Source organism: Papio anubis, chromosome 5, assembly GCF_008728515.1.
Source record: "Papio anubis isolate 15944 chromosome 5, Panubis1.0, whole genome shotgun sequence".
Taxonomy (NCBI): Eukaryota; Metazoa; Chordata; class Mammalia; order Primates; family Cercopithecidae; genus Papio; species Papio anubis.
In genome coordinates, this window is record NC_044980.1 from 39,639,985 (window position 1) to 39,664,521 (window position 24,537).

The following is a 24,537-nucleotide window of genomic DNA, read 5'->3' on the forward strand; positions in this document are numbered from 1 at the left end:
AAAACCCCAACCCTGTCAATAATCCACCAAAACTGTGAAGGCATGACAGCAAGTTTCAGCGCTTGCTTCAGCACAGAAATACCCAAGTTAATTTAGTTGAGGGCTAAAAAAATTCGACCAAGTAGTCCCACATCATTGCTTTTAGTCTACAAATCTCAGGGTTTTTACCTGATTTTCCTTTATTTCCTGCTCAATCTTTACTTGTACCCAGCCCTACCTTTTCTCAAACCTACTTATTCCTGAGTCACACCTAGCAGGCTTTTTTCACTTAGCTAGTCACCTTACACAGCCCACAAGCCAGGTGTGCCAAGTGAGCATTACAGATACTAGGATTAGATTATCTTTTGAAAAACAGAAGCCACCTAAACTCCTACCCGTATGTTTCCAGTGGTACTCCGAGGCTCTATGTGACTAATCATCATCCCCCTCAAGTCATGACAGTATAGCAAACAAACATGCTACTAAGGGTAATTTAAACAACATGCTCTTTCCAATTTACTCGAACGCCTTAAATACCCATCTATGCCACATGAGCTGTGCTATTTTAATCTGCTGTATTGTCTTCCAGTGCCCCCTGCTTCAAGGACTCCTGGAATTCTGCTCGTTAGTCATTGACTTAAACCGCGTTACAACCCCAGTCCAAAGGAAACATTCCAAAACAGTCACTTAACAAGTAAATCTGATATTAAGCTAGCCCAGTCCTTAAACCTACATTATTTCACTGATGCTACAAGTCTAACTGATTAAAAATTCCTCAGCACACACCAGATATGTATTTTTTAAAACCAGAACATTTATTGCATGACTAATCGTTGACATTCTTAAGATGAACTAGATGCTGCAACAGCTGCCCTCTTGGGTTTAGGTGTTGTTCCTTCACGGAATCCATGCCTGCACGATGTCAAAAACAAGAACAAGTTACTTCAGCAACATCGATGAATCGATTTTAATTTTTGTTAAACAGATTTCAATGCGCTTATCTCAGTTAAATGCTGAAATCAGTACTGCATTCATATGTTCAGACATTTATTTTTACAACATCACTGATAAGCTGCAATTCTTCACTTTGCTTAAAGATACCCATTTTCAGATATAGTTAATCACAATTGCAATTAAGGCTGAAAAACTTATTTGGCTATACTAGTCAAGGGCCAGTATGTTTGTTCTTACTTGGCAAGAGATCAAAGATTATTTGTGAAAATGGTTCCCTATGCTGAGAATAGATCACAACCGCTTTGACTAAGCAAGGAAAAAACAATGAGCATGTTTAATGGCAGACATTTTCTAAACCAAGAGCTTTGCATTTTAACTTACTAAACATCCATTATCTACTCTAAGAGAGGTCAACTATCCTACTTTTAAAAGCCTGGCTTCAGTTCAAGCTCCTAACTCCTATATCGTACTAACAGCCCATTCAACATTAAGCCCACAAAAACGTATGACTCTAAGTGCAAAGAAAGTTGCTTCAGCACATGAACACATCTATGGCTGTCCTTAAGGCAACAGCAGCAATCAGGGCTGTTTTCTATAGCACTCTTGCCCACAGCCACTATACTGAAGATTGAACAAAGCCTGACCCCCAGATCTTATTCACTAGTGTCTTGACAAATTTTGACACCAATTAAAGATAAACCTAATAAATATCAACTCTTTGGGACCCTGGCTCAAAAAATGCTCCTGACATTTAACTTATACTATTGTTTAGTGAAAAAACTAATAAAATCCAAAGTAACTGATCTCAAGGTTACAGTGGCAGAAGATAAAAGTTTTCAACATCTGGCCTGCGGCGGTAGCTCACACCTGTAATCCCAGCACTTTGGGTAGGCCCATGGCTTCAGCCCAGGAGTTCTGAGATCAGCCTAGGTCATGGCAAAATCCCATTCTCTACAATAAATACTAATTAAAAATTAGCTGGGCATGTGGCGGCGCACAGGCGGCTGAGGTGAGATCACCTGAGGCTGGGGAGACTGAGGCTGCAGTGAGCCGTGATCGTGCCACTGCACTCAAGCTTGGGCAACATAGTGAAGCCCTGTCTCAACAACCACCAAAAATAAAAATGCTTCCAACAACTCATCCCCAGTAACCATCAGGGTAGTGTTCTTTTTACAAGTAAACACGAGGGTTTCATTCAAGCCCATAGGACCAATTATGATCGAACATACAAACTGTACCTGAATCTGCGGTATACAATTTTTAGGTGCCTCATTCGACCAGTTCCGGTGGTATTTCGTCTTTTAGCCTTGGCACTCCAGTTATCTAAAACAAAGTTCAGAAAAGATTTCAAACGATTTTCCCCCACACACCTTGTAGGTATTGTTAACACACGAGTTTTATGCCACCTCATCCGCATACAGATGTACAAGTTTTAAGATAAGCACCAAATAAAGTTCAAACCTATGCCCCCACTTAAGTGCAATACAAACAAAAGCTAACACAGTTGGTCTGAAAAATGTTACTTACACTTTCTCTTGCGCTTGGCAGGGTAGCCACATTTGCCACAGGTCGACTTCTGAAGGTGGTAGGCCTTAGAGCCACAGCGGCGGCACAATGTGTGCGTCTTATTGCGACGCTTTCCAAATGATGACGTTCCCTTCGTCTGCACATTAAAGGAATAGATAACTATGAAACGGGGCAATTTCTAGATTTACTCGAGTTCTCCGGGAAACCAAGTACTGATAAAATCTAAAGACAATCATAAAGGTCGAACTGTGGGAGAAGACTCCACGAATTCCAAGTCAGAGACCACTACCAGCATTTCACGTTACCTAAAGCCCTCCACAAGAGTTGCAACGTTCTGAAATATACCTTATCTTTATAGACTCCGGCCAGATAGCATCACCAATGAATTATTTGTTACACACAGCCAAACATTCCCAAACTCCTTCCTTCAGCTCCCAAACAAAGCTAGAGCTATGAAAGGTCTCCAAAGGTTGTACCGAAGCAAGGGACACAATGCGGCTCTAGCTCCACAATTACGGCGGGATCGGTCCCCCAAGCACCAATTAGCAGCCATTCTTCTGGCTCTTGAGGGCCACTGCATGCCTCTTTTCTGCCCACCAGTTCCCCTTATCCGGAATCTTGCCCGCCCCCCAAGGACAGCAGGCAGGGAGGCACAAAGAACGAGGATGGAACGCGATTCACACAGACCCTGGTCACAACTCACCATCTCGCTTCTGCAGCCGAGACCAGAGAGACCGGAAGAGAAGGCACTTCCGCTATATCACGCTCAGAAGCTTCCGCCCAGGGAAGTACTTCCTGCGGAGCGCTGTGCAGCGTTCCCAAGCGTCCGTCGCCGTAGTGTCGGTGGGGTCAAGAGGAGGATGCGGTACCAGGCGCGGCCAATCGCGTCTTCAGTGCCGGAAAGGTGGGCGGGACTCCCAGTTGGCTGGCGACCGGTTGGCCGAGTCTTCGCCTGCCCCGCTTGGACCATGAGCGGCTTTTTGTGCCGCCGTTCCTGGTGCTACTGTTACTGCTGATCGGTTTCGCGCGTTAGCAGGCAGATCTGTTGCCATATCGTGGATTACTGTCGTCTGGGCACATGGAGAACCTGGAATGCGTGGCTAGCCCTGCCTGGGGGTACACGCACCGACTGAGCGTCCCCGGCGTGTAATGACCGTGTGCGTCTGGCATCAGCCCTATTCAGGAGAAAGCAACTTCTCCAGCCGCCTCCTCGTTCCGATCCCGGAAGCTCTTGGCCGAAGCTGACTCTCCCTTTGAGAGGTCGCGAGGAGTAGGGAGGCCTGGAGTTGGAGCTTAGGGTGTAAAGGGAAAGGCAAATAGTGATTTTTGTTATTGTTGTCGTTACTGTAGTAAATCAGAGGCAAATTATCTGATCCCATATTTCATTGTGCCGAGGAATCACACATGGAACTTGTTCAATGGTTTCCAGGGGCCTGGTCCCGTGGCTTAACGCCTGTAATCCCAGCACTTTGGGAGGCTGAGGCGGGCGGATCTCTTCAGCCCAGGCGTTGGAGACCAGCCTGGGCGACATAGGGAGACCCTGTCTCTACAAAAAATTAGCCAGGCGTGGTGGCGCGCGCCTGCCATCCCAGCTACTCAGAGGGTGGAGGTGGAGGTCGCAGTGAGCTGAGATGACGCCATTGCACTCCAGCTTAGGTGACTGAGTGAGACTGCCTCAAAAAAAAAAAAAGAAAGAAAGAAAAGAAAAGAAAACTAAACATAAAATGTTGCCGGAGCTGCTTTTCTTTCTTGAAGGTTCTAGGAGGGAGAATCTGTTTCCTTTCTCAGCTTCTAGAGACTGCCCAAACTCTGGTTTATTGCTCCCTTGCGTCTTCAAAACCTGTGATACTGTAGTTTCCCCCCTGTTTCTGTGGGGTTTAAGTTCCACCACCCTCAGTGGATGCCTGAAACCACAATACCAAACCCTATATATACTGTTTTTTTCGGTACATGTGTACCTGTGATGAAGTTAGATTTATGAATTAGGCACCATAAAAGATTAACAACTAATAGAGCAATCATAACAGTATACTGTAATAAAAGTTATGTGAGTGTGGTCGGTCTCTTTTTCTGGAAATACCTTATTGTCCTGTACTCACCTGTTTTTAAACCATGGTTGACCATGGGGTAACAAACCCTGAAATCCTGCAAAGGGAAACCTTGGATAAGTGGAGACTACTGTAGGCTTTCTCACATTGCATTACTGTTTATTCTGCATCCCTCTTATTCTTTTTCTTTTCCTTTTTTTTTTTTTTGTAGTAGAGACAAGATCTCACTATGTTGTCCAGGCTGGTCTTGAACTCCTGAACCTTCCTGTCTTGGTCTCCCAAAGGGCTTGGGTGCCCTGCCACCCCTCTCCTACTTTTAAGGCCGCCTGTGATTACATTGACTCCACCCAGATAACTTCCTTATCTCCAGTTTGGCTAATTAGCAACCATAATTCCCTCTGCAATTTTAATTGTCCTTTGCCACATAATCTAATTTATTCACAGGTTTAGGGGATTAGTACCTTGTTATCTTTGGAGACAGCCATTATTCTGCCTACCACAGAGGCTGTGAGAAATGAGGTCAGTGTAGAAAGGGTAGGACAGGTGTCAACCATTAAGGAACCAAGCAGTGTGACAGGCATTATGTCAGTCTCTTTACTCCAGACATTCCCAGAATTGAAGACAGGAGAGAGAATGACTTTTCCTCCTCTCTAGTGTGAGGTGGTTCTTTTTGGTGTATGTCAAATCATGTAAATTTTGCCCTGGTCAAGCAAACTCTTGGCTTTCTAGAGGTCTATGAAGGCTAGTCAGACCCTCCAACTTTCTATACAATTGCTAGGTTTAAGTCAGGACTAGAGACTATATCAACTTTTTTTTTTTTTTTTTTTTTTTTTTTTTTTTTTTTTTTTTTTTGCGACAGGATCTCACTGTGTCACCTGGGCTGGAGTGCAGTGGTGCCATCTCGACTCACTGCAACCTCTGCCCTCCCGGGTTCAAGCAATTCTTGTGCCTCAGCCTCCCAAGTAGCTGGGACTACAGGCACACGCCACCACACCGGGCTAATATTTTGTATTTTTAGTAGAGACGGGGTTTCACCATGTTGGCCAGGCTGGTCTCGAACTCCTGACCTCCAGTGATCAGCCCCCTACTCAGCCTCCCAAAGTTCTGGGATGACAGGTGTGAGCCACCATGCCCAGCCAGGACTAGATCAACGTCTGAAATGGTTGATCTAAGGCTGTTAGCCTAGGCATTCACCCCCTGACATTTTGCTTTTTGGCAATGACAGAAACTATATTAAGTCCTGCATCCATGGTTCTGATACAATCAAGTCTCTTGACCACCAGGACTCAGCACTGAGACCTGCCTCTTTTTATTTCCACAATACATGAAACTACTGTTGACTTTTGTCTTGAAAACATCACATAAATTCGTTAGCAGCAATTCAAGGGAGAATTTTCTATACATTCATATCTATGATAAAGTTTAATTTATGAATTAGTACAGTAAGATTAACAACTAATAATAAGGCCAGGTGCAGTGGCTCATGCCTGTAATCCCAGCACTTTGGGAGGCTGAGGCAGGCAGATCACCTGAAGTCGGGAGTTCGAGACTAGCCTAGCAAAAAAACAAAAAACAAAACAACAATAATAAAATAGAGCACATTTAAGACTTTTAGTCCTGTGTTATTCATTCCGATTTGAGGTCTATATTTTCAATTTTGTACCTCCTGGCTATATTTTATGTAATAAAGAACATCCTGGTTACACTCACCCTTCCCCCAACTCACTTCCTTTGCATTCTAAGGCTGTACTATGCAAATTTCTGTTATCAAGAAACAATTTTTTTTTTTTTTTTTGAGACGGAGTTTTGCTCTTGTTGCCCAGGCTGGAGTGCAATGGTGCGATCTCGGCTCACCACAACCTCCACCTCCCGGGTTCAAGCAATTCTCCTGCCTCAGCCTCCCAAGTAGCTGGGCTTACAGGCATGTGCCACCATGCCTGGCTAATTTTGTATTTTTATTAGAGATGGAGTTTCTCCATGTTGGTCAGACTGGTCTTGAACTCCCTACCGCAGGTGATCTGCCTGCCTCGGCCTCCCAAAGTGCTGGGATTACAGGCGTGAGCCACCATACCAGGCCATCAGAAAACAATTTAAACTAGACAGCCTGGCATGGTGGCTCACACTTGTAATCCCAGCACTCTTGGAGGCCAAGGTTGGAGGATCACTTGAGCTCAGGACAGCCTGGCTCAAGTGTCCTGAGACACTTAGGGAGACCCCATCTCTACAAATAATAAAAAAAAATATGGTTCACGCCTGTAATCCTAGCACTTTGGGAGGCTAAGATGGGAAGATTGCTTAAACCCAGGAGTTCGAGACCAGCCTGGACAATGTAGTGAAACCCTGTCTCTACAAAAAAATTTTTTTTTTTTTTTAAAAAGCTGAACAGATTGGCACAGGCCTGTATTCCCAGCTACTCAGGAGGCTGAGGTGGGAGGATTGCTTGAGTCTAGGAGTTTGAGGCTGCTGTGAGCTATGATTGCACCATTGCACTCCAGTCAGGGCAACAGAGTGAGACTCTGTTTCAAAACAAAACAAAACAAAAACTTCCAGAAGGAAGTTTAAATTTCAATGCTAAGTTTTCCACTTCAAGTGAACACTTTTTTCCCATCGGCTTTGAAATCTCAGAAAGGTTATTGTGAGAAAGGAGCATACTTAAGGTGGAGCATTGGAGAGGAGACTGGTGGTTTGAGAGACCTGTTATTAAAGTACCTTCCTGATCAAGTTGAACAACAACAACAAAAAATTGGCAATCTTTATGACAGTGTCAATCAAATTGTGGGCCTGAGGTGGGATGCATCACTTGAAAGCCATACTTTTGAAATACATATTTAAGAACTCTTACCTAGAGTATGATGGTGGTTACCAGAGGGAGGCTGGGAGTTGCGGGGAAGGGAAGGGTGCTGGTCAAGGGATACAAAGTCATAGACAGAAGGAATAAATTATAAGTATTGAAGGTGATGTATATGTTAATTTCAGTGAATCATTCCACACTGCATACATATAAAATTACTGAATATCCCATAATTATATATGATTATAATTGGTCAAAATAAATAAAAATTTTAAAACTCTTCAATTTTATAAAACTCTTACCTAATATTAATTTTTAATATCATATGAGGATTTTTTTTTTTTTTTTAAAGAGTCTAGGCTAGAGTTACTTACTACAACCTCGAACTTCTGGGCCAAAGCAGCTCTCCTGCTTCAGACTCCCATCCCGAGCAGCTGGGACTACAGATGTGCACAACCACGACCAGATAATTTTTACATATTTTGTAGAGACAGGGTCTTGCTGTGTTGCTCAGGTTGGTCTCAAACTCCTGGTCTCAAGTGATCTTCCTCAGACTCCCAAAGTGCTGGGATTACAGGCATGAGCCACCTCGTCCAGCCAGGATTTTAAAATACTTTTTTTTTTTTTTTTTGACACGTACCAGTCATCTTTTATTTGGAGGTTAATTCCCATTAGGACATGAAAGGATTCAGCAATGATCGAGATTGTGTTCCTCACGGAGGGGCTCAGGCCAAGGTCATGGGGTCAGGGGTTGGTGCATAGCGTGTCCTCTTCAGTGGTATTTGCGGAGCCGCTCGTGCTTGAGATGCTTGTAGGAAATGCTGTAGTTGAAGAGCACATAGCATGCCAGCACCATGGTAATCCCCGAGATGCTCCCCTTCTTCACGTTAATGTACTTGTTGTAGTACCGGTAGTAACCTCTTTGAAATGCTCCGAGAATGCCACTAGGGCTGAAGTCCCGCATCAAGATCCAGCTTGGCAGCTCCCCCAGTTTGACCTCCAGAAGTTTCTTGTCCTTCACTGGTACGACTGACACCATCTTGGAGTCCTGGTGTCCGCTGTCTAAAATACTTTTTTAACCTTGGAGATACCAGAATTGGATTACTCATTATCCTTGGTTCCTAATAGCATTGGTTCATGCATGTTCTGCTTTTATTTACATATTAGCTATTTACCTTTAACAATATAGTAGCCCTGATAAGCCCAACTCCTACATTGTAGGATATCCATGATCTCCTTCTCAATCCCATCCCATCCCCAAGCTTCCCTTATGTGAGATAACCATCATTCTGAATTTCATATTCATCATTCTTTGATTTTTGTGTTGTAAAATTTTAATGACTTCATGTGTACCCTTAAATGTAAGTGTGTGTTTATTTTGAACTTTTAAAAAAGGTGTCATATTATATATAATCCTTTGGGATTTGCAGTTTTTCCTCACTATTATTATGATTTCTCTATATTGTGGGTCACTGAAGTTCATTCTTTTTGAATGCCATGTAATATTATGTTATAAGAAATATCACAGTTTATTCATCCAGTATCCTGTTGCTAGTTATGCAGAGCAGATCGCTTTCAGGTTCTTGTGAACTATGAAGGAGTAAATAAAGACCAACCAGGTAATTTTCTTAAAATAAATATAATAAAAAATCAAAAATATAAAATATTAAATAGTAATGTTTAAGGTGGAAGTATAAATTTCCCTGTAATCATATTCTCAGAGATAACCAGTGTTAAAGTTTGGGATATCTCTTGACTGTCTTCTTTAAAATATAATGTATACCTGTATACACATATTGTATACATATACTGTATACACATTAACTTTTTTAAAACACAAACGAGATCTATAACTTGCTGTTTCCATAGCAATATATCATGGATATCATTACTTGTCAATATGTAGAGATGTACTTTATCCTTTTTAACAGTTCTTTAGTGTTTCACTGTCGACATGTCAATATTTATTCCCTAAACCTCAATTTTGGTTATTTTCAATTATCTACTATTGTAAACAATGTTATAATGCAGATTCTTGTACATACATCTTTGGGTATTTGCTTCATTATTTCCTTAAGATAATTTCCTAGAACTGGAATTACTGTGTTGAAGGATATGAAGTTTTATTTTTATCTGTCTTCAACTTTATTTATTTATTGCTGTATATTGCCAGATTGCCCACCAAATATTAATTAATAATTTACAATCTTGGCATCATAGTATAGTTCTATGAACAGGGAATACCTAGTCCAACCTGAAGTTCAAGAGCGACTTCTTGGAGGAGGTGACCCTGGATCTGAGTCATGGTGAGAATTTATCAAGCCTTCAAAAGAGCAGATAAATAATCCACAAGGACCCCGGATCAGAGAGTGCTCTGAGCTGGGTTGCCCCACTGTGCTTGTATCTGCACTCTCCAACACTAGGCATCATTGACATGTTAAAGCTTAGCCAAATAAAATTGTTCTTTGTCATTCTGTTTTCAACTTTTACTTATTCATTAGGATGATGTCATAATCCATTTCCTGGTTTAGAGGAAACAGGAACAATGGCTACTGAGAGTTCTCCCTCAGAGATCATAGAAAGAGAACGAAAAAAGTTGCTTGAAATCCTCCAACATGATCCTGATTCTATCTTAGACACGTTAACTTCTCGGAGGCTGATTTCTGAGGAAGAGTATGAGACTCTGGAGAATGTTACAGATCTCCTGAAGAAGAGTCGGAAGCTGTTAATTTTGGTACAGAAAAAGGGAGAGGCGACCTGTCAGCATTTTCTCAAGTGTTTATTTAGTACTTTTCCACAGTCCGCTGCCATTTGCGGCTTAAGGCACGGTAAGTTGACTTTGTATACTTTCCGGGGTGAGAGGGAGGGGGCAGACTTTCTGAAAAAGAAAGAAAGAAAAAAAAGAAAATTGTTGCCTTTTATTTTTGTTAGTCTTTTTCCAGAGATAATTTTCACTGAAATATGAAATAGGGAAAAACTGGAATTTAAAAAGTTTCTGAAATTTAACATCTTATTGGTTTACGGAATCGATAATTTGTTTTTCAGACTGTACTCAAAACTTGCAGTTGTTTGAATGCTAACGTAAACTGCTCATTATACTGACCGTAACATGCTGAACTCTCACAGTTGGAAGGAAAATACTGTTAATAACAACACAATCCAGGGTTTGTTTTTCAAGTAGGTGAATTCATGGATATTTACAGTGCCAAGACCACAAGCTGTATCTTTCACTTAGTATAGCCATTTTGAAAATACAAGGAAAATAATTTTTAACACATAGATGGCAGATCAGTAGTTTCATTTTTTTGGTGGTAAGAATGCCAGCAGCAGCCGTTTTCCGGAGCAGTTCCAGTGCTAATTCTTAAATGGTTCAAAGATAACTAGTAGTCCACGAAAAAGCAATTCTTCCAGTTGCTTAGCAATTCTGTAAATTACTATTAGGACTAGGTGTAGCTCCTTTGCTAGGAATCTAAAAAAACATTCAAAATTATTTTAAGGGATGTTAGAGGTAGAGGCTCAGTTAAAAAGGTGAATGTTAATGATAGCTAATTTAGGACAAGATTTATATGCTTAGAAATTTTTTTTTATTATTTCTAAAGCACACTATTCCAAATTAGAGCCGTTTGTTTACTGATTAGAAAGTATTTGTGATCAGATTTCATTAGCAGTGGCCCCAGGAGACGTGAGTCTGTTGTGAGTCACAGTAAGTCCACAAGTAAACACTGTTCATATGATTCAAATTTTTTGTTTTACTCACTTACCCTGGAAGGTTGCTGGGAAGGACTCAAACTTTAAGCAAGACAGTGGTGTGATCTGATTTTTTATTTTTTAGTGGAAAAAAGAAAGTTCTGAAAGTTGATATGTTGACATGCAAGTTATATAGGAGGTGTTAGGTATTTCTGTCCTCCAGTGAAATAAGAGGCGGCTGGGCAATCCCAGCACTTTGGGAGGCCGGGACAGGTGGATCACCTGAGGTCAGGAGTTTGAGACCAGCCTGATCAACAAAGTGAAACCCCGTCTCTACTAAAAATACAAAAATTAGCTGGGCACGATGGTGCATGCCTGTAATCCTAGCTACTTGGGAGACTGAGGCAGGAGAATCACCTAAACCCAGGAGGTGGACGTTGCAGTGAGCCGAGATCGTGCCATTGCAGTCCAGCCTGGGCAACAAGAGCGAAACTCTGTCTCAAAAAAAAAAAAAAAAAAAAAAAAGAAAAAGAAAAAGAAGAGGGATGATGCTTTGAGGCCTCAGGAACTCCAGCTATTATACAGTTTCTTTTTCTTAATTGGGAAAAACAATTCTTTTTCTTTTCTTTGCAGAAGTTTTAAAATATGAGAATATAGTACCTCCTCAATCTATGGAGGCAAGCAAGAATTCAGAAGATGCTTTTTCTCCTGGAATAAAAGAGCCTGAGACCCCTGAGATCACAGTGTTCTTCAGTGAGAAGGAACACTTGGATTTGGAAACCTCTGAGTTTTTCAGGGACAAGAAAACTAGTCATAGGGAAACAGCTTTGTCTGCCAGAAAGAATGAGAAGGAATATGACACGCCAGAAGTCACATTATCATATTCAGTTGAGAAAGTTGGATATGAAGTTCCAGCAACTATTACATATATAAAGGATGGACAGAGATATGAGGAACTAGATGATTCTTTATACTTAGGAAAAGAGGAATATCTAGGATCTGTTGACTTCCCTGAAGATGCAGAAGCCACTGTGGAAGAGGAGGTTTATGATGACCCAGAGCACGTTGGATATGATGAAGAGGACTTTGAGAATTCAGAAACCACAGAGTTCTCCGGTGAAGAACCAAGTTATGAGGAATCAGAAACCAACCTTTCATTGGAGGAGGAACAGGAGAAAAGTATAGAAGGTATGGAAATACCTTGCATAGTTAGTTAGGCAACAACTTAATAAGTTAATAAGCTTGCCATGACGTAATGGGGATAGGAGGATGACAAAGGCACAGATGTCAGCAGAAAATCAACTACCAAGAAATTCCTTGTGCCTCTCTGATCTGGAATCTCCTTGAGGTAGGTGTTGACTTAAAGGAGCTCCCAGGACCTACGAAATGATGGACAGCATACACGAAAGTAAATATTGATTGTCAGTTTGTAAATTTCTGTAGTTCGTATAAGGAGCTGCCAATCATTAATTTCCCATAATACGTACAAGGAGTTACTAATCATTAATTTCAGGCTAACCTATTCCTCAGGTTAAATCACTTTGGTTATTTTAATGCCTTTGTGACCAGAGAGATGTGGGGATTATGGGTTTGACTATTTAAGTGAAAACAGTCAGTAAATGGCTAAGATCCCAAAATATTGTTACTTGGCTTGGTCCAGTCCACATAATGCCATCTTGATGAGAATTATATTTGTATCTTGAATCTGAATATTTCCTTATTTAAAAAAGAATGTCTTTGAGACACAGTCTCACTCAGGCTGGAGTGCAGTGGCATGATCACGACTCACCACAGCCTCTAACTCCCAGGCTCAGGTGATCCTCCCACCTCAGCCTCCTGAGTAGCTAGCATTACAGGTACCCGCCACAATGCCTGGCTAATTTTGTATTTTGTAAAGATGAGATTTTGCCATGTTGCTCAAGCTGGTCTCGATCTCCTGGACTCAAGTGATCGGCCCAGCTTGGCCACCCAAAATGCCGGGATTACAGGTGTGAGGCACTGCACCTGGCCAAATCTGAATATTTCTTAATGAAAATTCAAAATGAGAAGTGTTTCATTGGAGTGATATTGCCTGGGAAAATAAACATCACTAAGTTCTGAGTAGAGGATGAAAATGTAACTACCATCTCACATTCATTTCAAATCTTGGGGACTCGTCATCCACTTATGGGTAGGAAGAGAGTCATTTCTTCCTCATCACACCTTATATTAGTTTGTGAGGGATGCTGTAACAAAATACCACAAAATTGGTGCTTAAACAATAAACACAAATTTCTTGTGGAGGCTAGAAATCTGAAATCAAAGTACTGACAGGGTTGGTTCCTTCTTTTTTTTTTTTTTTTTGAGACAGAGCGAGACTCTGTCACCCAGGCTGGAGTGCAATGGTGCGACCTTGCTCACTGTACCCTCTGCCTCCCGGGTTCAAGCGATTCACCTGCCTCAGCTCCCCAAGTAGCTGGGATTACAGGTGCGTGCCACCACACCTGGCTAATATTTGTAGTTTTAGTAGAGACGGGGTTTCACCATGTTGGCCAGGCTGGTCTCAAACTCCTAACCTCAAGTAATCCACCCACCTCGGCCTCCCAAAATGCCGGGATTACAGGCATGAACTGCCACGCCTGGACAAGGGTTGGTTCCTTCTGAAGGATGTGATCTGAAGGATCCTAGCTTTCCTGGTGGTTTGCTGGAAATTGTTGACACTCTTTGGCTTGTGCAAGCATCCCTCTGATATGTCTTTACCTTCAAATAGCCTTGTCCCTGAGTGTGCATCCCTTTGGCCAAAATAAAAGACACGAGTAATACTGGATTAGGGCCCACCCTAATAACATTATTAAAACTAATTACATCTGCAGTGGCCCTATTTCCGAATAACATCACATTCTGAAGTACTGGGGGTTAGGATTTCAACATACGAATTTTGTGAGGGACATAATTCAACCCATGCTTCTTACCCCACCCCCAAATAACTTCTTAATACATGATTATTTTGGGGCCCCATTCTTAATTTTTATTTATTTATTTATTTTAGTTGGCGCATAGGGTTGAATTAATTAATTAATTCATTGCATAGTGTCATCATTATTCTGCAAAAATCCCGTTTATCTATTCTGTTTTTTTCTGCATTTCTCATTTAGTTTCTTCCATAGGTAACATTCTAATATTGCAGTGTGTCTCTTACATATTGTTTTATTTTCATGAAAATTTTTTTTCTGTATCAGGTACTGACTGGATTTCAACAGGCTGCCCAGGCTGGTCTTGAACTCTTGGCCTCAATAATGCTACATAACAAATCATCTCAAAATTCAGTCACTTCAAACACTGAGAGCTTATTATTGTTCACATGTCTGTGGTTGGCTAGGCAGTTCTCTGGTCTTCCCTGGGTTCACTCATGCATGTGTGATGAGGTAGTTGAAGGCTGGTCTCTCATCTTCTAGCAGGCTACTCTGGGATTGTTCTCAGAATAGATGCAGTATATATATATATATATATATATATATATATTTTTTTTTTTTTTTTTTTTGAGATGGAGGCTCATTCTGTTGCCCAGGCTGGAGTGCAGTGGCATGATCTTGGCTCACTGCAACCTCTGCCTACCAGGTTCAAGCGATTCTCCTGCCTCAGCCTCCTGAGTAGCAGGGATTACAGGGGCCCACTACCATGCCTGGCTAATTTTTGTACTTTTAGTAGAGATGGGGTTTCACCATGTTGACCAGGCTGGTCTTGAACTCTTGACCTCAGGTGATCCGCCCATCTCGGTCTCCCAAAGTGCTGGAATGATGGGCATGAGCCACTGTGCATGGCCAAATATATTCTTATGATGAGGGTAAAGGAGAGAGAAGGGGAGAGAGAGCAAGGTGGAGGGAGGGAGACAGAGAAGTAGTGAAGGCTTTCTGAGTCTTAGCTTGAGAACGATCATCATGCCATCTGTATTAGTTTCCTAGGGCTGCTGTAACAAAGTACCACAAATGATTGGCTTTAGAACAACAAAAGTTTATTGTCTCACAGTTCAGAAGGCCAGAAGCCTAATGTCAAGGTATCAGCAGGGTCATCCTCCCTCCGGAGGTGCTAAGAAAGGATTTGTCTCAGGCTTCTTGCCTAGCTCCTGGTAGCTTCGTGCATTCCTTGACTTATAGATGACCATTTTCTCCCTGTGTCTCTTCACATCATCTATCCTCTGTGCATGTCTCTGTGTCTAAATTTTTCTTTTTTATTAAGACACCAATTATATTGATTTAGGCCTCCCCACCCCCAAGACCTTATTTTAACTTAATTACCTCTGTAAAGATATAGATGCTGTTTATAAAATTATGCCACATTCTGCAGTACTGGGGGACTTCATATCTTTTTGAGGGGGACAAAATTCAACCCATAACACCATTACTTCTGCCACATTCTGTTGACCAAAGCAAGTCTAAAAGCCAACCCAGGTTTAGGGTTGGGGGAAAACAAGTTCTACTTCTTGCAAAGTAAGATAGCAAAGAACCCATAACACCATTACTTCTGCCACATTCTGTTGATCAAAGCAAGTCTCAAAGCCAAATCAGGTTTAGGGTTGGGGGAAAACAAATTCTACTTCTTGCAAAGTAAGATAGCAAAGACTATGGATACCAGAAAGCCATTAATTGGGGACATTATTACAATCAACCAAACATCTTTAGCAAAACAGATCAAGAGAAGTCTTAATAATAATATAGTTATGATCTGTAATGTAAGTCTAATGGCCGCCCATCCACTCTAGTTGACTGGAGGCATGTGGCTATTCTTTGTTTCTTTCTCAAGTAATATTTGTCTGTGCAGCTGAGAACTGAAAAAAAAAGTTCTAACTCAAAGGGAGGTCTTCATGCTTTTTGTCATGCAAAATTTTATGTAAAAAATATCACAGTGTCAAAGTCTCAGAAAGACTTAAACTATTGCCTTGTGTGCTCTGCGCTATAGAAGGTCAACTTGTTTAGACAGTATCAATTGACTCTCTTCCCCCTCCAGCTTGTAGTTGGGTTCAACCATTGGGTGGAACCAATATGTCTCCCTTTCCCTGTGGCCTTTCTTTTTTCCTGAAGATCTAGGTTTTCATTTTATATTATTTTCCTTTAGCCTGAAAAATTTATTTATTATTTCTCTTAGTATAAGTCTGCTGGTGGTAGATTCTCTTAGTTTTTGTTTATTGAAAGATGTTTTTGTTTTGCCTTCATTCCAGAAGGTTGCTTTTGCTGGATATAGGATTCTACAACATTTGCCTTTAACGTGTTATGGATGCCATTTCTCTGTCTTTTTTTTTTTTTTTTTTTTTTTTTTTTTGAGACGGAGTCTCATTCTGTCACCCAGGCTGGAATGCGGTGGCATGATCTTGGCTCACTGCAAGCTCCGCCTCCCAGGTTCACGCCATTCTCCTGCCTCAGCCTCCCAAGTAGCTGGAAGTACAGGCGCCTGCCACCATGCCCAGCTGCTTCTTCGTACTTTTTAGTAGAGACAGGGTTTCACCGTGTTAGCCAGGATGGCCTCGATCTCCTGACTTTGTGATCCACCCGCCTCAGCCTCCCAAAGTGCTGGGATTACAGGCGTCAGCCACCGCGCCCAGCCTTCTCTGTCTTCTAGCTTCCATTGTTTCTGATGCCAAATCTTCAGTCATTTTATAAGTGCTAAGTCATTTATCTCTGGTTGTTTTCAAGATTTTTTTCTTAATTTTTTTTTGAGCAGTTGACTCTGATGTATCTAGGTGTGATTTTTTTTTCTCTTAGTGTTTGCAGAGTTTCCTGAATCTATAAAAAAACTTTTAATCAAATTTGGAAACTTTTCAGCTGTTATTTACCAAGATTTTTTTCTTTCTCACTTTTTCTCTTCTCTCTTTCTGAGACTTCAAGTACCTGAATTTTAGAGTTTTAAAAGTATTGTTCTACAGGTTCCAGAGACTCTGCTCATTTTTCTTTAATATTTTTTCTCCCTGTTCTTCAGGTTGGATATTTACTTTCTTCTGTCATCTCCAGTTTGTTGTTAGCCCAAGTAGTGATTTTAAACAAATTCATATATTGTGATTTTTAATTCCAGAATTTCCTGTTTAAAAGTAGTTTCTATTTTTTTTCCTGAGAAATCCTGTTTAGTCATTCATTGTGGACTTAATTTTAATTTTTTTTTGGGGGGCGGGGACAGAGTCTTGCTCTGTTGCTCAGGCTACAGTGCAGTGGTGCAATCTTGGCTCACTGCAGCCTCAACCTCCCAGGCTGAGGATCAAGCCATCCTCCCATCTCAGCCTCTCAGGTAGCTAGGGCTACAGGCACAGAAAATCATGGCTGGTTAATTTTGTATTTTTTGTAGAGACAGGGTTTTCACAATGTTGCCCAGGCTGGTTTTGAATTTCTGGGCTGAAATGATCCTCCTGCCTCAGCCTCCCATGGTTTTGGAATTACAGGCATGAGCCACCGTGCCTGACTGTAAAATTCTTATATGCTAAATGTAACATCTGGGTCATTTTGGAGTCAGTGTCCATTGAGTATGAGTTACATTTCCTACTTCTTCCTATGTCTGTTAGCTTTGGATTGTGTTCTATCCATTGTATATAATAGGTCATACTCTAGATTGTTATATTTCTCCCAAGAGTCTGAATAGTATTTTGGTCTGTTTTTGTCTCCAATTAACCTGACTGCACTTAAATTAAAAATTTAGACTCCTTTTCCATGGGTGGCAGCTGAAATCTCTGTTTATTTCTTTTTGCCTTAGCGGAGTTATTTTTATGAATTTTTAATTTATAAAACAGATTAGTTTCCTGATACTTTTTTCACCTAGCTCTGTGCTTAATTAGATACATCTCTGTTTTGTGTATACATCTACTCTGTTGCTTTGATCTGCTCCATAGTGACACTGTTATTACCTTGTGGACACACCTGGCTTGGATACTGTGGGTACTGATGTCTTTCGTTTTTTTGAGATGACAGGCTGGAGTGTAGGGGCACAATCTCAGCTCACTGCAACCCTGCAACCTCCATCTCCTGGGTTCAAGCGATTCTCCTGCCTCAGCCTCCCGAGTAGCTGGGACTACAGGCACCTGCCACCACACCTGGCTAATTTTCATATTTTTAATAGAGTCGGGTTGTCACTATGTTGGCCAGGCTGGTCTCAAACTCCTGACCTCAAGTGTTCTGTCCACCTCAGCCTCCCAAAGTGCTGGGATTATAGGTGTGAGCCACTGCACCCAGCCATGGGTACCAATTTCTGGCTGAAGAAGTAGAGAATTGCTTTCCTAAGGGAAAGTATGAGACAGGAAAAAGCAGAACTTAAAAGCTGTCCTGCAGCCTACTCTCTCACTGCTTCCTCTGTGAACTCTTCATGCTAGATTCAACTTCCCCCTCACCTTTTTGCCCCAACACATATACCAGTTCAAGCAACTTTGAGAGTACTCAAAGGCTTCTTATAGTTACTTTTATTAATTCCTAAAATCCATGCTTTTCTCTTCTGTTGTTTCTTCAAGGCTATTTTTAAGGGTAATTTTACATTTTTACACTAGCTGGCCATCTGTCAGGAGTTGGAAATCCAATCTGATCTTCTCTCTCTGTTATGCACTATCTCTGTATTTAAAAGAAGTAGGTAGGCCAGCCAGAGTGGCTCGTGCCTACAATCCCAACATTTTGGGAGGCTGAGGCGGGCAGATTAGTTGAGCCCAGGAGTTGAGACCAGCCTGGGCAAAATGGTGAAACCCTGTCTCTACAAAATGAAGAAATGAAAAGTTAGGTGGGGTTGATGGTGTGCACTTGTGGTCCCAGCTACTCTGAAGGCTGAGGCAGGAGGATCACCTGAGCCCAGGAAGTTGAGACTGCAGTGAGGAGAGATTGCACCACTGCACTCCAGCCTAGGTAACAGTACAAGACCCTGTCTCCAAAAAAAAAAAAAAAAAAAAAAAAAGGTAGAAGATAGTTTGGAAAATGGGAGATCAGGAAAAATTAGGGGTATAGCATGTAAACTCTGAGAAAAACTTTGAAGGAAATAAAATCTTCAGTTCCTGTAAACTTCAGCAAGAGATAAATTTAAGAAAGAACCAGTATCTGCCAGGTGCGGTGGCTCACGTCCGTAATCCCAGGACATTGGGAGGCCGAGGCAGGCAAATCAAGAGGTCAGGAGATCGAGACCATCCTAACTAACATAGTGAAACCTCATCTCTATTAAAAATACAAAAAATTAGCCAGGTGTGGTGGCACCCATATATATGGTCCCAGCTACTCGGGAGGCTGAGGCAGGAGAATCGCTTGAACCCAGGTGGTTCAGGGTTTCACCATTTTGCCCAGGCTGGTCTCAACTCCTGGGCTCAACTAATCTGCCCACCTCAGCCTCCCAAAATGTTGGGATTGTAGGCATGAGCCACTCTGGCTGAGGTGGAGGTTTCAGTGAGCTGAGATCAAGCCACTGCACTCCAGCCTGGGTGACACAGCAAGACTCCGTCTCAAAAAAAAAGGAAAAAGCCAGGCACAGTGGCTCCCGCCTGTAATCCTAGCACTTGGGGAGGCTGAGGCAGGTGGATTGCCTGAGCTCAGGAGTTAGAGACCAGCCTGGGCAACATGGTGAACTGTCTCTACTAAAATACAAAAAAAAAAAAATTAGCTGGGCGTGACGGCGGACGCCTATAGTCCCAGCTACTAGGGAGGGTGAGACAGGAGAATCACTTGAACTTGAGAGGCGGAAGTTGCAGTGAGCCAAGATTGAGCCACTGCACTCCAGCCTGGCGACAGAGCGAGACTCTGACTCAAAAGACAACAACAACAACAACAACAACAACAAAAAAAAAAACCAGTATCAACCTAGAGTATTTCTCATAGATGTATATAATTTAACCTTAACAAGATTTTTTGCATTGCTGCATGTAAATGTTAGCACATTTTTTAAAAATAAAAAACCTAAATGATCATCCATAGGCAATTGTTAAATAGTTACATCCATCCAAACCATGGAGTACCATGAAATAGCTAAAGTGAGTTAGGTAGATCAGTATGTATGCTGACTTGAAATAATTTGCAAGTAATACCACTAAGTGAAAAGAAGCTGAAGAATTATTTATTTCGTATAATATCATTTATGCAAAAAAAAAAAAAAATAGCATGGGCTGGGTACGGTGGCTCACGCCTGTAGTCCCAGCATTTTGAGAGGCTGAGGCAGGTGGATTACTTGAGGTTAGGAGTTGGAGATCAGCCTGGCCAACATGTTGAAACTCCATCTCTACAAAAATACAAAAATTAGCTGGGTGTGGTGGCGCACGTCTGTAATCCCAGCTACTCGGGAGGCTGAGGCTGGGAGAATTACTTGAATCTGGGAGGTGGATGTTGCAGTGAGCTGAGATGGCTCCATTGCACTCCAGCCTGGGTGACAGTTTTCTTTCAAACTCTGTCTCAAAGCAAAAAATGATGCAGATTATTTATTTAATTTTAAAAGTCACGCTAAGCACAGTGACTCATGCCTGTAATCCCAGCACTTTGGGAGGTTCATTTGAGACCAGGAGTTCAAGATCAGCATGGGCGATATAGCAAGGTCCCATCTCTATTAAAAAAATAAAAAGTAGCCAGGCATGGTGGTAGGTGACTGCAGTCTCAGTTACTTGGGAAGCTGAGATGGTAGGACCCCTTGAGCCCAGGATGATGATCATGCCCCTGGGTTCCAGCATAGATGACAGAGTGAGACTGTCTCAAAAAAAGAAGTCGATGGGGGAAATTGAGATTCTGAACATGGCATTCACTATTATCTTCTCTCCTACAGAAAGAAAAAAGGTGTTTAAAGACATCCTGTTATGTTTGAACATGGATAGAAGCAGAAAGGTTCTGCCAGATTTTGTTACACAATTCTCCTTAGATCGAGGACGTAAGTGGACCCCGGAGAGTCCAGCAGACTTAGCCTGGAATTTCCTGATGAAAGTTCAGGCACTAGACGTGACAGCTAGGGATTCAATCCTCAGGCACAAGGTTCTGGATGAAGATAGCAAGGAGGATTTGCTGCCTGGAGTGGAGAATTTGGAAATTCGAGACATACAAACGATTAATCCCCTTGATGTCCTTTGTGCCGCCATGCTGTGTTCAGATAGCTCTTTGCAACGCCAAGTCATGTCAAACATGTATCAGTGCCAGTTTGCTCTTCCCCTGCTACTGCCAGATGCAGAAAACAACAAAAGTATCTTAATGCTGGGGGCCATGAAGGACATTGTGAAGAAGCAGTCCACACAGTTTTCAGGAGGGCCTACAGGGGAGACAGAAAAGTTTCTGACTCTCATGAAGATGCCTGTCATCTCTTTTGTGCGTCTAAGATACTGTAGCTTCTCTAAGTCCAGAATCCTCAACACACTTCTCAGCCCTGCCCAGTTGAAATCACACAAAATCTTTCTTCATCAAGATTTGCCTCTTTTGGTGCTTCCCCGGCAAATCTCTGATGGCCTGGTTGAGATAACGTGGTGTTTTCCTGATAACGATGATAGAAAGGAAAACCCCTGTTTTTTCCAAAAGCCTGTTGCTCTGGCTAATCTCCGTGGAAATCTAGAAAGCTTTTGGACTCAGTTTGGTTTTTTGATGGAAGTTTCTTCAGCTGTGTTTTTTTTCACTGACTGTCTAGGTGAGAAGGAATGGGACTTGCTAATGTTTTTAGGAGAAGCTGCCATTGAAAGATGTTACTTTGTTCTCAGTCCCCAAGCCAGGGAGAGTGAAGAGGCTCAAATTTTTCAGAGGATGCTGAACTTGAAGCCAGCACAGCTACTGTTTTGGGAAGGGGGAGATGCTGGGAACAGAAGGAAGAACATGGAGGGCCTTCAAGCTGCCCTCCAGGAAGTGATGTTCTCTTCTTCCCTCAGATGTGTGTCTGTGGAGGATATGGCCGCCCTGGCCAGGGAGCTGGGGATTCAGGTAGATGAAGACTTTGAAAACACTCAGAGAATTCAAGTTCCCTCAGGAGAAGACATGGCTGGAACAGCTGAAGATGAGGGTCAGCAAAGACGCAGTCAGCAAAAAAGCTCATCTAAAAGCCAAGCTCTAATGCCAATACAAGAGCCTGGAACTCAATGTGAGCTCAGCCAGAATCTTCAGAATCTCTATGGTACCCCAATATTCAGGCCTCTTCTAGAGAACTCCTGGCCCTTTCCAACCAGAATTGGAGGTAACTTTAACCATGTTTCCTTGAAAGCCCCCTGGGTTATGGGCCACCCCTTTGGGTCAGAGCAGAGACCTAAGTGGTTCTGTCCTTTGCCCTTTCAGAATGCAAGGGCCCGGGGCCGAGGTAAAAGTTTTGGTATTCAATCCTTCCATCCCCAGGTATTTTATTCAGGTGAAAGATTCTTGAAATTTTCCAGAGTTGCTCGGGGAGGTCACTTGAATGAAACATTTGGGAGACCGCCAAGACCCATTTGTCAGCATGTACAGGCCTGCCCTGAGAGACCACAAACGATGGGAACTCTTGAAAGGTCTGGGACAGTAGTCTCCCAGGTAGGTCACTCTTATTCCCTGGGTTCACAGCCAGCAAGAGCAGTAAGGAAGCCATGGCCTCAGCAAGCTTGTACCAGGGGAACAGAATTAACTGAAGCAACTGGAAAACTGATAAGAACATCCCATATTGGAAAGCCTCATCCTCAGTCCTTTCAACCAGCAGGAGCCACACAAAAACTAAGACCTGCTTCTCAGCAAGGAGCCCAGATGAAGATGCAGGTTAGGGCTTCAAATCCAGCTCTCCAAATAGGGTCCTATCCCATATCCAAGAGCTCTCAGTTCAAATCCGATCAGTCCAACCCATCCACAGTCAAACACTCCCAGCCTAAACCGTTCCATTCTGTGCCCTCTCAACCTACACTTTCTCAGAAAAAATCCTGTCAGTCCCAGCCCTCCCAAACTAAACCTTCTCCATGCAAGCCCACTCAACCTAAGCCAAGCCAGCCCCAGCCTCCCAAGTCTAAGCCTTCTCAGCCCAGACCCACTCAACCTAAGTCATCTTCAACCAATCCTTCACAAGCTAAGGCACACCACTCAAAAGCAGGGCCAAAGAGGGGAGGGAAGCATTAAAGAACTAAGTCCAGAGATCTATAAAGCATATCCTTTACCCAGGCCATCCCAATCATATAGTAAGCAGAAGAGTTGCCATGAAGGTGAAAGACTACTGTCACTAGCATGTAAAACAAAGAAAGATATACATGACCGAATTGGATATCTTTTTGTTTGTTTGTTTGTTTGAGACAGAGTTTTGCTCTTGTTGCCCAGGCTGGAGTGTAATGGCACGATCTCGGCTCACTGCAACCTCCGCCTCCCAGGTTAAAGAGATTCTCCTGCCTCAGCCTCTCGAGTAGCTGGGATTACAGGCATGAACCACCACACCCAGCTAATTTTGTATTTTTGGTAGAGGCAGGGTTTCTCCATGTTGGTCAGGCTGGTCTTGAACTCCCGACCTCAGGTGATCCACCCACCTAGGCCTCTCAAAGTGTTGGGATTACAGGTGTGAGTCACCGCTCCCAGCCCGAATTGGGTATCTTTAAGATATCTGTGAGAGTTGTATTCATAACCAAGAAGAAAAATATGAAAATAAGACTAGAGTCAAGCAGTAGATAATTGAATCCAATCTTGAGTATTATTAGATAATGTATAGCTTGCACCCAGGGAATGGGATTCTATGAGACAGCCCCACTTGGAGAAGAATGGGGTTAGGGTCTCTAATTGCAAAGTAACTGTAAAACAGGACGAAAGTTGCCTCTGTGTCTGAAAAAGTGTCTTAGTTGTTGGCTGCTCCAGAAATGTCTTTGTCAAAAGTTTCTGGTTCAATATCAGCCAGTGAGCAGATAACCCTGCTTATTTGGTGTGATTAAATCAACTAGCTTCTGCTAATAGCCCCAATTTGCTTGAATGGTAAAACTCTCTCATTTGACCCTTATAGGTAGAAATAATGAATTAACAACCAATAAAATTAATTATTTGGCATTAACTTTGGAAAAGATCTATGTTTGTTTCATATTTGATACCATTTGGCTCTGTCTGCACCCAAGTCTTATCTCGAATTGTAATCCCCATGTGTTGAGGGAGGGACAAGGGACCAGGTGGGAGGTGATTGGATTATGGGGCAAGTTTCCTCCGTGCTGTTCTTGTGATAGTGAGTGAATTCTCATGAGATCTGATGGTTTATTTTTATTTTTTTGAGATGGAATCTCACTCTGTCACTGAGGCTGGAGTGCAGTGATGTGAACTTGGCTCATTGCAACCTCTGCCTCCCAAGTTCAAGCAATTTTCCTGCGTCATCCTCCCAAGTAGCTGGGATTACAGGTGCCTGCCACCACACTTAGCTAATTTTTGTATTTAGTAGAGATGTGGTTTCACCATGTTGGCCAGGCTGGTCTCAGACTCCTGATCGCAAATGATTCACCTGTCTTGGCCTCCCATACTGCTGGGATCACAGGCGTGAGCCACCACGTCCAGCAGAGATCTGATGGTTTAAAAGTGTGCCACCTACCCCCTTGTTCTCTCTGTCTTCTGTCGCCATGTAAGCTACCTTGCTTCCTCTTCACCTTTCATCATGATTGTAAGTTTCCTGAGGCCTCCCCAGCCATGCAGAACTGTGAGTCAA

The 24,537-nt window shown here is 42.4% G+C and overlaps 3 protein-coding genes and 1 non-coding gene across 5 annotated transcripts; 1 reads left to right on the forward strand and 3 right to left on the reverse strand.

Annotated features, from left to right (window-relative positions):
* Positions 1-771: 771 nt before the first annotated feature.
* RPL37 (ribosomal protein L37) lies at positions 772-3,294 on the reverse strand. The gene is made up of 4 exons (XM_003899614.3): positions 3,164-3,294; positions 2,461-2,596; positions 2,172-2,256; positions 772-891 (listed from the first exon to the last, which is right to left on the reverse strand). The coding sequence occupies exons 1-4, from the start codon at positions 3,164-3,166 to the stop codon at positions 822-824; spliced, it is 294 nt and encodes a 97-aa protein (XP_003899663.1). The 5' UTR covers positions 3,167-3,294; the 3' UTR covers positions 772-821.
* On the reverse strand, positions 974-1,053 carry LOC116275150. Its single transcript, XR_004184107.1, has one exon. It is a non-coding gene; the product is annotated as a small nucleolar RNA SNORD72 (small nucleolar RNA).
* Positions 3,295-7,931: 4,637 nt separating the features above from the next.
* Positions 7,932-8,357, reverse strand: LOC101015700 (ATP synthase subunit f, mitochondrial). The gene has a single exon (XM_003899615.5). It carries the CDS (start codon positions 8,336-8,338, stop codon positions 8,072-8,074), a length of 267 nt encoding a protein of 88 aa, XP_003899664.1. The 5' UTR covers positions 8,339-8,357; the 3' UTR covers positions 7,932-8,071.
* Positions 8,358-9,059: 702 nt separating this feature from the next.
* Positions 9,060-23,901, forward strand: CARD6 (caspase recruitment domain family member 6). 2 transcript variants are annotated; one of them, XM_003899613.4, is made up of 3 exons: positions 9,066-10,127; positions 11,620-12,174; positions 20,716-23,901. In XM_003899613.4, the coding sequence occupies exons 1-3, from the start codon at positions 9,845-9,847 to the stop codon at positions 22,989-22,991; spliced, it is 3,114 nt and encodes a 1,037-aa protein (XP_003899662.2). In that variant the 5' UTR covers positions 9,066-9,844; the 3' UTR covers positions 22,992-23,901. The 2 variants fall into 2 exon arrangements, with proteins under 2 accessions (XP_021795026.2, XP_003899662.2); XM_021939334.2 differs by lacking the exon at positions 11,620-12,174 and having other exon boundaries at positions 9,060-10,127.
* Positions 23,902-24,537: the final 636 nt, after the last annotated feature.

Coding starts and splice junctions, on each gene's coding strand:
- RPL37 (XM_003899614.3), bottom strand. Junction 2,257..2,460: donor TGCCAAGCGCAAGAGAAAGT/GTAAGTAACATT, acceptor ACTTTGTTTTAG/ATAACTGGAGTGCCAAGGCT. Junction 892..2,171: donor ATTGTATACCGCAGATTCAG/GTACAGTTTGTA, acceptor GACATCGTGCAG/GCATGGATTCCGTGAAGGAA.
- LOC101015700 (XM_003899615.5), bottom strand. CDS start 8,338: ATGGTGTCAGTCGTACCAGTGAAGGACAAGAAACTTCTGGAGGTCAAA.
- CARD6 (XM_003899613.4), top strand. CDS start 9,845: ATGGCTACTGAGAGTTCTCCCTCAGAGATCATAGAAAGAGAACGAAAA. Junction 10,128..11,619: donor CATTTGCGGCTTAAGGCACG/GTAAGTTGACTT, acceptor TTTTCTTTGCAG/AAGTTTTAAAATATGAGAAT. Junction 12,175..20,715: donor ACAGGAGAAAAGTATAGAAG/GTATGGAAATAC, acceptor TCTCTCCTACAG/AAAGAAAAAAGGTGTTTAAA.